Raw genomic sequence first — 12,816 nt, forward strand, 5'->3', positions numbered from 1 at the left:
TCATTGTAGAGAGAGAGTACCAAGACATCGGCCAAAAATAAATGTCCATCATTGTTTTTTTGCCAATGAGGAAGAAGACACTATTGCTAAAAAAGGGTTACCAAACCTATTGTCAACTCTTTATGACACCTGTAGGAGCCTTTCCCTAATTTGGATGGTTTAGTGCCCAGCCATATCATAGAAAAATGATTTCTACAATGACTCAGATGCCCGATTATCAGTTATCAGTTAAAAGCTTTCTATGGCCATTTCTTGGCCGGCTTCTTTCACTTTTCTATATTCTATAAGTGTATTCATATCAGTTCTTAAAAGTGTCCCTACCTTTGCTGGTGTCCTTGTTCAAGTGAACTGTTCTCTTATCATGTATTTGTTTTGCTTGTGCAGGTCATACCAACACACGCTTAATGGAACTGAAGAATTACACCGATGTGACAGAATTTTTTCTCATGAGCCTCTCACAAAATCCCAAGCTGGAACTGTTCCTTTTTGGTCTTTTTCTATTCATTCACCTGGCAACTTTGTTTGGAAATGCCATAATAGTTTCAGCTGTGTGGTCAGATATCCACCTTCACACACCCATGTACTTCTTTTTAAGTAACCTGTCATTCCTAGATTTTTCCTACTCATCTGTCACAGTTCCCAAGATGCTGTCAGACTTTCATAAGCAGAGAAAGACCATCTCGTTTGCAGGTTGCCTCACCCAGCTGTACTTTTTCATGTTCTTTGTCTGTGCAGAAAGTTTCCTTCTGGCTGGAATGGCATTTGACCGCTATGTTGCTGTGTGCAAGCCTTTGCATTACTCTTCCATTATGGACAAAAGTGTTTGTATCCAGTTGGCAGTTGGTGCCTGGGTGTGTGGCCTCCTCTATTCATTGGTTCACACAATCTATGCAACAAAGTTACACTTCTGTGGTCCCAACAGCATTAGCCGATACTTTTGTGATGTGCCCCCTTTGTTCAAACTATCCTGCACCGACCCCTTCTTTCATTTCCTGGGAATTCTCATCTCAGGGGGGTTGATTGGTCTGTTTTCTGTGTCGGTCAAAGTTTTCTCTTACATTCGTATAGTTTCTGAGATCCTAAAAATTCACTCCACTGAGGGACGTCTGAAGGCCTTCTCCACTTGTGCCTCCCACCTCACTGTTGTAACCCTTTTCTATGGGTCACTGTTCTTTGCTTATTTCCATGCTGAGGCCACTGTGTCTGCAGAGAAGGAGGCACTTATATCTGTCTTCTATACTGTGGTGACACCATTACTTAACCCAATGATTTACTGTCTAAGGAATAAAGAGATGAAAATGGCAATTAGGAATATTGTAAGGAGGAAAACGGTCCTCTTTTAATATTTGACTGGGCACCATCTTGTCATGAATGCTGACTGTATTAAAAAAAATGACCAGCATTATGCGAGTGCAAGCAGCATATAAAGGACACCCACATTATTTATAGACTTGCATTCAACATGCATATTGAGAATTGTCTTATCACTTGGTAACCAGCAGTGTATGTTCATATTTGCACCATCAAACATTATTCCCAGCTGCATGTTTACATTTTCATAATTACTCATTAATCTTTGGTCCATTTTGAAAAGTGCCCTTTTAATCAGTAATCAGGAGTGTATATTCATAACTGAAACATCAATTTATGATTAGATTTGTCACCCCACATTTGTATAGATGTCATGCCTACATGTTCATGGTCAGATTCACAAAGAGCCTCCGCACTCGTGGCGGGACCTCTGCGTTGCAGTTTCTCATTGCGGTCTTCCTGCAACAAGTGTGGCCCCCCGCCAGGAATGCGGAGGCCCTTTATGAATCAAGGCCTATATACCCAGATTTACTAATTTGTTGAGAAATATTCAGCATAGGGATACTGTAAAGTTGCCCCTCACTTTCATTCAGGTTCCAAAAAAGCACTTTCTGCTATTTGCACCAAAGATAGCAGTGTTTACTTGCATCTCTGCCTCTATTCGAAGCTTCACTCATCCATAAATAAAACAAGTTGTCTGCCATTGACCTGGATGTCGCTGGTGCCCATCATGATTGATGAAATTACTGAGGTCTGACTTCAAGGTCTGCTCAGCTTTCAACCCATGATTACTGAGGTACCAGCGAGTCACTGTCTGACTGTGTTGTATTCTAGTCTAGTACAACAATTCCTGGTAGATGCTAGGGAGTTGGAGGGTACTTCAACATAAGGGTCATACAATCCTGTCTTTACCATCAGCTGCAGGCCTAGAGAGGGAGGGCTTTATTCAGATTTTTGCAAATTGGTTACTCCATCAAAACATGACAGATATCCAGTGTACTACTTCGTGATATAGGCTATAATGTACTTTTAATACAGCGGACAGGGGATTCACTACATTTGTGATGGAGAATCTGTCTGTCAAAGTCTAAATAAGGCCCTGATTTCTTCCAATTACAGATTCCTACACGAAAATACCATACTACATAATTCATGGTTGCATTAACGAATCACTATAGGTTTATTACTTAGTTATTTATTATATGGGTTTCAGAATTTATGTGCACAAGAAATGTTGTTATATGTTATACTCTCTACTTGTTTACATCCTCCGATTGCATAGTATTTCAAATATCCTCCTCCTATAATTCTAAATCCCTGCTTGAAAAATTGACCTTGACTTAATTCTGTTATTTTTTTCTATCGTATGCCCACATCCTTATCTTCTAGCCTCTGCATGCCTCCTCTCTTTGAGTATGGCCTACTCTGCTTGTCTGATTTATTTTCTATTCTCTATTCTTTTATCTCTGCAAATTTCCCACGCCTCCTTTCATGGATCACAAATTTCCCTTTGATTAAGCTATATCGCTGCATCCTAACAATACATTGTGCCTGATTTTGAATTTAGTGGAAGGGTAACTCCATCACAAATGTGACAAATATCCTGTCCACCTTAACAAGTGTATTATATCCTTTGGCATTTGTAATAAATCAGAAGGTATGTCTCTGCCAGCAGTATCAGTCTTTCTGACCCCATCCTCTTCCTCAAGGAAACATGGTTAATCCCAGCATCAGCACTGGACATCGCGACAGCCTTTCCTTCCAGATATAAGATCGTCTAATAAGATGGCCAACACAGGCCCTGGGGTGGATTCACCATCATCTTTAAGGATACCGTTAGACCTGTCAGTCTTAGGGTGGTCTTCCCTCAAACGTTTTGCCTTCACTCTTCCTGTTTTGCTGCATTTGTTGGTGTTGTCCTTAGGACTCTAACCAGCGCTAAAGTGCTTGTGCTCGCTCATTTAAACATGGTGAAATTGGCTAACACCCAATTGGCACATTTAATTTACTTGTAAGTCCCTAGTAAAATGGCACTACAGGTACCCCGAGCTTGTAAATTCATTTCCAAATGCTACTAGTGTGACACTGCAGCACTGATTGTGACACTCCTTAATTAGCCTTTTAAAACAAGCCCCAGGCCTGTCAATGCAGTCTGTATGAGAAGTTTTATATTGTCAATTCTCCATGGAAAAATAAACTTTTACCTAGGCCTAAAACTTCCTTTTTTATATGTATGTTACATTAAGGATAGGTCCTAAGCAGCCCCTAGGGCATAGTGCATTCTATTAAAAAATTAAACATGTAGTTTTAAGTTTTACATGTCCTGGTAGTGAAAAACTCTCTTTCGTTTTTCACTATTGCAAGTCTTACCTCTCAAATTGGGTTACCTTATTACATTTAATAAGTATGAGAAATTGGGTTGTTGGTGACTGGGGTGTGAGCACTTGCCAAGTAACAGCCACAGCCCCTGGCAGGGTGAACTGCAAAAAGTCAATAAATTAACTATGCTTAACCCTAGAAAGCTTGGCACAAAAGGCACTCAGTCTTAACTTGGAGGCAATCTGTAAAGTATTTATGCAGCACACAAACAGTAACAACGTGAAAGCACAACACAGTATAAATCCCACACCAATTTAGAAAAATAGAGTACATTGTTCAGTATTATTTAGCTGCAAAATGACAAAAATCCAAATTGTAGGTCCGGAGTTATGAATTTTTAAAACTTTTAGGAAAAACTATTGCCTGAAAGATCAAAGCGCCAACCGCCGACATCTAGTTGCTCAAAGTTTAGAAATGTGCTGCAGAGTTCAAGAAGTCACGAAAACTGGTGGTGTACTTTGTCAGAAATGGGAGTGCACGCATTTAAATCATGCTGGGACTTGAGACCTAGAATAAAGGAATTTACTCTTTGACCTTACATTCAGGTCTGAAGATATATGTTGCATGAAAGGAGCGCATTTTTAAAGAGCACAGGGAGTTAATTAGATACCCCTTACTACCGCTTGGACTCTACAGCACGTTTCCAAACTTTGTGCCCTGAAGAAGTCCCTATCTTTAGGAACAAAATGTGCTGGCTGTGTCATTGTCCCTGTTAAAATAAATAATAAATAAAAGATGATTTTTCAGAAAAACTCATGCTTTGTGATGTCTAGTTCCTTTTGTTGGGATACTGATGTAACTCCATCTTCTCACTCTTTGGAGGGACACGTTTTTGTATGAGAAATGTTCACTTTTTTTGCTATTCATGTGTGTGCTTATCTCCTCTCTTCATACTAAGCTCTAGCAGCCTCTTTGCAACTGGCCAGTTGACATGCTGCAACTGGAGATTTCTGGAACTGGACCTTCCTGATCCCCTCTGGCCTCTGCTGGAGTGTGTTCCTGATCCCCAAGAGGTGCCTCCCAGGTCCTTGACTCTGGATGTAGCATTGGCAGAGCTTCTCTCTAAAGAAAAGAAATCCAGCGGTGTTTAGATCTTTGTGACCAAGAAAAGGCCTGTTGGCGCAAAGATCTTGCCGTCTGCACCGACTGCCAATGCAGAGCTCCGGTAAACCTGACTCTCCATGCTATAGCGACTGCCAGCGCCGACCGGCAACGCGAGATCTGCATTATGGGCTGGCCTCAGCATCGCCAGCCCGTAGTGACTGCCGAAGCGAATCTTCAGCAGCAACCATCTGCGACACATGACAGGATCTTTGCACTACAGCAAAGACAATCCATGATTTCCTGCCTGCTCTGTCTCTACAGCGCCAACCATTTGTTATGCTCTCCCTTTTCCTCGCAGCCTCCTCCAGCGCAATAAATGGCACTCTTGATGCTGGATTTTATAAGTTATCTTTTTCAGCTGGACTAACCAGGTCTCTGTGTCAAGCCCATTCTCAATTGTAGTCGGCCTGCACTTTGAACTCCACTCTGTCACGCTCAACCAGATACCCGTGAGTGACACTTTGTGCTTTTGGGTGTAATATGTAACTTAAATCTTCAACATTGCATATCTCCCGTTTTACTGTTTGGATTTTTGTTGCTTTGGTGTCAAATAATTTATCAAATGTTACTGTATTTTCCTAAATTGATGAGTGATATTTTTTGTGTTGTATTTTCATTTTATTACTTTTTGTGCCAAGCTACCAGAGGGGTAAAGCACAGGTTAATTTAGTGACTTTTTAGTGTTGCACCCTGACAATAATTGTGACAGTTGCTTGAGTAGGGTTGAACTCCCTTCAACCAACAACCCGATTTCTCACAGATACCATCAGCTGCACTGCCTCTGATGACACATAAGCCAACTACATAGAGCACCACAAACCACAAAATTCACCATATCTGGCACTCTAGTTCACATGCCTCTACCACGTAGCCTGAACAACAAATTTGTCTGAACAACGCATTCTTTTACCATGCATGCCTTTATCACGCATGTTTGTGGTAAAGGCATGATTGGTAAAGCGATGTGTGGCAAAGTACACACCCCAGCCCTTCTGCCTTGAGCCCTAAAACACTGACCCCTGTCCTAAAAACAAACAATCCCCACCCTGATCCCTAAAAATGAACCCCCTACCCCTAAAACTTGATCTACCTGACCCCCCCACCCTAAGCACTAAAACCCTGGCCCCTGCCCTATAAACAAATTAACCTTCCCTGGACACTAAACTAAAAACTACCCTCATCCCTAACACCTACACCTACACCGACCCCCCACCTGAGCCCTAAAACCCAGCTCCCTGCCCTATAAACAAGCTAAGCCCTAAAAACTATTCCCATATACTCCCACCCCTAAAATTACCCCATCCGCAAAACCCGGCCCTAGCCCCACTTACCAGTCCATTTCCTCTCTTGATACCTCCTCTTTCTGTGCCCACCCACCCGCGCCTCTAGCCTGAGCACTGCCTTACCCATTCTAGGCGTCGTGAAGGCGAGCGTGGTTGTGCTTGCAAGGAAACAGCACATGTGGCTCTGCCCGCATTGTAAAGGCCGTTTCCCCACCTACCCCAACTCAGTCACCCTCCTCGAAAGCCTTTGAAACCTCGTCTCATCCAGCACAAATCCAAGATTACCTGACACATTCTAAACCTAGTTTTTACCTCATGCAGCAACATCACAATCAACAAACCAGCACTTATCACCTGGATGACCACTCCCTCATCACTTTCAAAATCAACAGCCTGCATCACCTAACACCAATCATCATATGCCCGGATTACCGCTGCTGAAAGAACATAACAGGGAAGACTTGGGCTTCCACCCTTTCCAAGAACCTAGAGGCAACCGACCAGTTGACTTCAAGAACTTTAATGACTGAATCCCCACCTGCACAAACACCCTCATAAACAAAGCCGAACAGGAAGCAAAAAAACTCAGGCCAGCTGGTACACCGAAGAATTCAGGGTGAAAAGGTGCACTGAAAAGCAACTGGAATGCATGTGGAGATTGAGTGAAAAAGCCATAGACAGTTGCATCTTCAAATCTGCCTTGAGTCACTACCATCAGTAAATCAAGAACACCAAGCAGAAGGCCCTAGCAGACTACACCAGCTCCAACATCAGTAAATAAATTATCAAGGACTCTACCACACCCTCAGCCACTGTCAGCAACATCATCTCATCTCAAGAACTATGCAACAACCTCTCTGCCTCGTTAGCCACAAAATCACAGCCATACATGACAACTTTGATCCTCAACCTGACTTCAGAAAGCAAGCCGCCAGTCTACCAATCTCAAACAAAGAACGCACCATGACCACTTCAACAACATCACCGCAGACAAAACTGCCACAATCATTAAGTCTATCCACTCCCATCAGATCATTATCCCACCTGCACCACTCCTCACCAGACTCCTCGTCAACCAGTAGTTTCTCGACACCATTCAGTCAGAATTCAGACCCAACCACCTCAGCACAGAGACAGCTCTCATCGCAGCAGCAGATGACATTCGGAGCATCCTAGATAGAGGAGAAATTTCAGCTCTCATCCTAATGGTTGTCTCAGCAGTGTTTGACATGTTCTCTTATCCTATTTTGATCAGACAGCTGCATGGGGCTGGCATTCAGAGACCTGCCCTCCAGTGGATCTGCTCATTCTTAAGCAGAAGAACTCAAACAGTCAACCTGCCTCTGTTGCAGGGATTCTGCACAAACACAGGACTATGCATAGCATAGTGGGACCTTAGTATATAGGAACTGAGTCATCGTACCACCTTAGTACCCATGAGCCCAGGACTGGCTAGCTGTAGTGCCACACTAGCCCTCCTACTCACATACAGAGGAACGAGTGATTAGACACTCCAGAACACAACACTCATGACTCTCTCAGAAATCGCTGTTACAAGACACATCCTTTCGCTCACACTCTTGTACTGGTCCACAATAAGATCTGACAGAGACACAAACACGTTCCAAATATGTATTTGAACTAACATGCTCTAATATGCAGTATACATGCCACAATAAGCAGGAAAATGCATAAAACAAATACGATCAGCATAGGAAGTAGTCTGTAGATCGTAAAAGGAGCTGTCCTAGTGAGAGACAGAGTAACCTAACCTCCCTCCCCTTGCACAGCTGCAAGATGATTATATATTAGAAGATCTCTGGGTGTTATCTGCAGACCCTGTACCTCAGTCTTATAGATGGTGGATCTACATCATAGGTGCTGTCATGGTCTTCTGCCTAGAAAGGTCCCTCTCCCAGTGTATGCTACATATCTGTGTATTCCAATAAGACCAAAGTACATATTCCCAAACAGCTGCATCTGTCTGTATGTTTTGTCTAGGTGCTAGGGTCTTGTCAAATCAGAATAACAAGTGGCATTGTTGTTCAACCTTGTACACAATTTTCAAACTAAATCCCAGGGACCTGCAAAGCGTGAACACAGCAATAGGTTCGCATGTGAAAATATCAAAAGAGCCATTTGTAAAATAAATGCACGCAGTTACGTGTGCAACGCAGTGGACAGTCTGCAGCATGCTCATGCTAATTTGGGAAAGATGAGAATGTCCCCATAGCCACGTGACACCTCCTTACTCCCATGAAGCCCAAGAACTGCGGAAAACCTTAGGTAGCCTCACTCAGCTCCACTCTCTACAATATCTACATGACCCACTGGCAGACACCATCCACACCCAAAAAAAGCAACATCCTCTTCCACAGCGGCAACACACAACTTAAACTGTCCCTCTCAGACAAATTCCCCAACACAAGCAGCAAATTCACTGCTTGAATGATCGAAGTGACCACCTGGATGAAAGTCCAGCTGTTTTCAGCTGAACATTGACAAGACAGAAGTGATATCTCAACGTAGACTCTACCTGTTGGGCTACAGGCCTAGGACCCACCTCCAACCCCAGTCCATATGCAAGAAACCGCAAGATGATTACCAATAACAAAATGGATGTGTCCACCCATGTCAATGCCCTCAACGCATCCTGCTTCCACACCCTGAAGATGCTGAGGTAGACATGTAAGTGGCTACTAAACAACATCAGAAATACCATCACCCATACCTGCATCACCAGCAGGTCGGACTAAGGGAATTCCCTCTACACAGGGATCACCAATTATCTTATGAAGCGACTGCAGACTGTTCAGTTTGCAGCAACCAGGCTCATCCTCACCTCCCACGCCAGTCTCACATCACTCCACACTTGAGGGGGCTCCATTGGCTTCTGATACACAGGCATGAACAGTTCAAACTCTTCCCCGACACATACAAGGCACTATACAACACAGGTCCAGCCTACCTAAACATCCTCATTCACTCCCATTAATCTACCAGCCACCTGCACTCAGCCGGACTTTTACTAGCACACATCCCACACATTAACAAACGCAGTCAAAGGTCAAGCTTTTCTACATCACTCCTAAAGTGTGGAACTACATCACAGTACACGTCAGAGCCTCTTCCTCTCTTCTGGAATTCGGAAGAAGTTTAAGACTTGGCTCATTGTTTAAGTCCTCTCCCCCACTCCTGTGGCTAGCCTCACATAACTACACACAGCTAGGATACCCTCACTTGACAGTTAGCTATACAAATACATATAATAGTACATGACCAGGGGATGGATGAGGTGCATGCCCTTATTCTGCCCCTCCCATGGGTGACAGAAAGTATCTTGATGCCAGGCAAACTATTTGGAAGGGGTGTAGGTATCATCATGGCATAGCCACTACTTCAAATAAGGGTAACAGTCTGTCTACCCTCAGTGGAAGGCAGTTTGGGAGATTTTCCCCTCGGAGGTTGATTTTTGGTTCAATCTTTTTGGAAGGGGTGGGGGTTGCCCATCCTCGCATAGAAACAATGGCTCACGTGGGTTGATAATCAATAATATGATTTACATCCAAAATCACAATAAACGAAGGGGTTAAATGTGCGTCAGAAAGAAAAGCTAGCCTCACACATCGGACATTAGGTAGAAAAACATTTTTTATGCATTTACAATGAAAGAGCACATTAAAAATGCAAAAACAATCTCATAATACACAATCAAAACAAATAACAATCATAATAACACAAACAAAAAAATCTTAATCCACAATTATAAAAAGTGTTCCAATGAAACCAGTGAATAAACCAAAACAAGAAAAAATATCAAAAAATACAACATAAAACGGTTTCAATCTGTCATTACAAAGGCGATCAAAAGAAAAGATGAAATAATAAATAACACTTGATCATTTTAAGTGTCATAAAAAAATGTTTTGATTCGCCTGTCTCGTCAACGGCGTTTCGACCCTATCTGAAATAGAGGGTCTCTTCAGGACAATCTAATGTGGGAACACCTGATCGGCAAGCGTTTCGAGTAATATGAGTATGTGGTGTCACCGTGCTCAATGTGAAAAAAATAACTCACGAGGCGCCCAGGCTCGGTGCCCTATGAGGGACGACTCAACTGGAAGCCGATATTCAATAATTTTAGTCTAGTTGTTGTAAACAGACTCGGCGTAATGCTCAATTCGTTTGCGGGACAAAAACGAAGCCTCACGATACGGACTGCATGGTAGCTGTCATTTTATTTCGTGGTTTTGAATGAGCTATCTCTAACTGTTGTAAGTGTATAAATTCACCGCGTTACGCTTCAGCAGGGGAACAATCTCCAATCTGCATGGTACAATTTGGTAATTGTCGTCCCTCATAGGGCACCCAGCCTGGGCGCCTCGTGAGTTATTTTTTTCACATTGAGCACGGTGACACCACATACTCATATTACTCGAAACGCTTGCTGATCAGTGGTTCATTCACTGGTTTCATTGGGACACTTTTTATAATTGTGGATTAAGATTTTTTTGTTTGTGTTATTATGATTGTTATTTGTTTTGATTGTGTATTATGAGATTGTTTTTGCATTTTTAATGTGCTCTTTCATTGTAATTGCATAAAAAATGTTTTTCTACCTAATGTCCGATGTGTGAGGCTAGCTTTTCTTTCTGACGCACATTTAACCCCTTTGTTTATTGTGATTTTGGATGTAAATCATATTATTGATTATCAACCCACGTGAGCCATTGTTTCCTTTCATAAATTATCACCCAGGCTCTATGTGAGTAGGGTTTCCTTGTTTCCTGGTTAGATCCTCGCATAGAGCCATGACTTCTTTCTGCATATCGTTAGACAGATTGACTGGTTTGCCTTCATATGCCCCTGCGGGGCATCCCACTAAACATCAGGGATCTTTGGTGTAGAATATTTGGAAGGAGTGGGGGTAGCTTGCCCTGGCACACAGCCATGCCCTCACTCCAAAGGGAGCACTACAATCTTACTGCTCTCCATGGGAGGCGGATCATGGTTTATCTTGAATTTGCCCGTTGGGGGCAACAAGCCGACTAAACATGAGGGCAGCCCACCCTAGCATTGGGCCATCTTCCCACCACAGAAGGAGCAACAGAGTCATTCAGGCAGGCAGAAATGTGCCCTGATTTATGGTTTCTCCTAAATCAGTCCCATAATGTCAATTGTGGGTGGGTAACATAAAGATGTAGCAAATGACTGGATTGACAGTGCGATATAAGGAGGCAAAGACATATTAGCAGATTTCAGACTGGATTCTTAGGTATTTCTACTTATGTGGCTCTTTGCAGACAACTCTATATCTTAATGCAGGGCCTTGTTCACTGACAGAACAGCGCCGCACTCTAGCTTTGTTTTCGCAATATCAGTACCATGGCATACACACATGCATTCCTTTTGAGTACACACTAAGCCATTTTACCTCCCTCTGAGTTAAGGAAAACTGTTAATTACCTATTCTGTTCACCTCTATTCAGAGGCAATGCTGTACTAGCCGGTCTCCCCAAGTCTACATTACCCCTCTCAAATCCCCTCTACATCTCTCTATAGAGGGACAAAGAAATTAACCCCCCCCCCTCCAATTCTGGGAGACCTTCAATGGCTGGAAGTAATTTGTGAATCTAGCACTGCTTTACCGGAAATCTCAAAACCTCCCCTGAGAAGCACCAACAATCTGTAATCAACTAGTATTGCAAATGTGTTCTGCCCCTTTAATCTCTCTGTTTTCTATTTTCACTTTTGACAACTCGGCTTTGGACTTTTACTGCGAGGAAGTCTCACCACCTGCACTCACTCTTAGGTATCTTGGCACTGAGCAGTCAGACTCATCACAGAGGCAATGTGTAAAGCAAGTTTGTATTCAACACACACATTAATTAGCACAACATGAACATCATGTATTTCTGGGCATATATCACATTTGAAAATATTATTATCAGTACTAGGCCAAACCATGTTAAAATGACATTGATAGTATGCACAATTGGGAAAGATCCTACTTTACCCCCCAGCACTGTTATGCGGAGTAAAATGTAGTGAGAACTAGGCCCAACCTGCCAATTACTATAATTCAATACAACACAGTTATAGGGTGCACTCCAATCACACCAATATCAAAAATGTGTACACGCAGATAATTACAAAACCTTCAAACAGCACCATGGGCTAAGGCCGTACAGGTAAAATGAATGTCAAAAGTAGTATTCTTTTAGCAAGGAATCAACCTGTAAAGCTACACCGCAGTGTGATGTAGTTAATATCAGACAGTCCTCATGAAGTCACTCCCACACACTTACTCTGCGCGGATATGTGGTAGTACAGCTATCAAGCAGGTCCATATGGAATGCATTTGCACACACTCAAACACACACACACACATAGCACCGCAATGCAATGCCACTGATATCTGAAAGGTCAGTTGCTAATAAAAATGCAGACCTCATGGGCCAAGCACTAATCCACCTCTCGGCTAACCCCAACTACCCTATGCCCATGGGTTCGAGATAAATCACCCTCACTCTGATACTAGGCCGATTGTGGCAGTAGTCACACTTTGTCAGGGTCCCATTTAAGAAGGTGAGGGTAGGCAGCAGGGCTAATTAGGAGCCAGTCGACAAATGTGGGTTTGTCCACCACTCAGGCAGTTCACTCACAGGATCCAGAGCAAAAGCCGGCTAAGGGCAATAGTCGTTCAATAAAAAGATAATACAATGTGCCTTCTTGCACC

At 42.9% G+C, this 12,816-nt stretch overlaps 1 protein-coding gene across 1 annotated transcript; it reads left to right on the plus strand.

Moving 5' to 3' along the window:
- Nucleotides 1-404: 404 nt before the first annotated feature.
- LOC146853732 (olfactory receptor 1G1-like) lies at nt 405-1,343 on the plus strand. Its single transcript, XM_085650846.1, has one exon. The coding sequence runs from the start codon at nt 405-407 to the stop codon at nt 1,341-1,343; it is 939 nt and encodes a 312-aa protein (XP_085506972.1).
- Nucleotides 1,344-12,816: the final 11,473 nt, after the last annotated feature.

This window comes from Triturus cristatus, chromosome 4_1, assembly GCF_964204655.1.
Source record: "Triturus cristatus chromosome 4_1, aTriCri1.1, whole genome shotgun sequence".
Taxonomy (NCBI): Eukaryota; Metazoa; Chordata; class Amphibia; order Caudata; family Salamandridae; genus Triturus; species Triturus cristatus.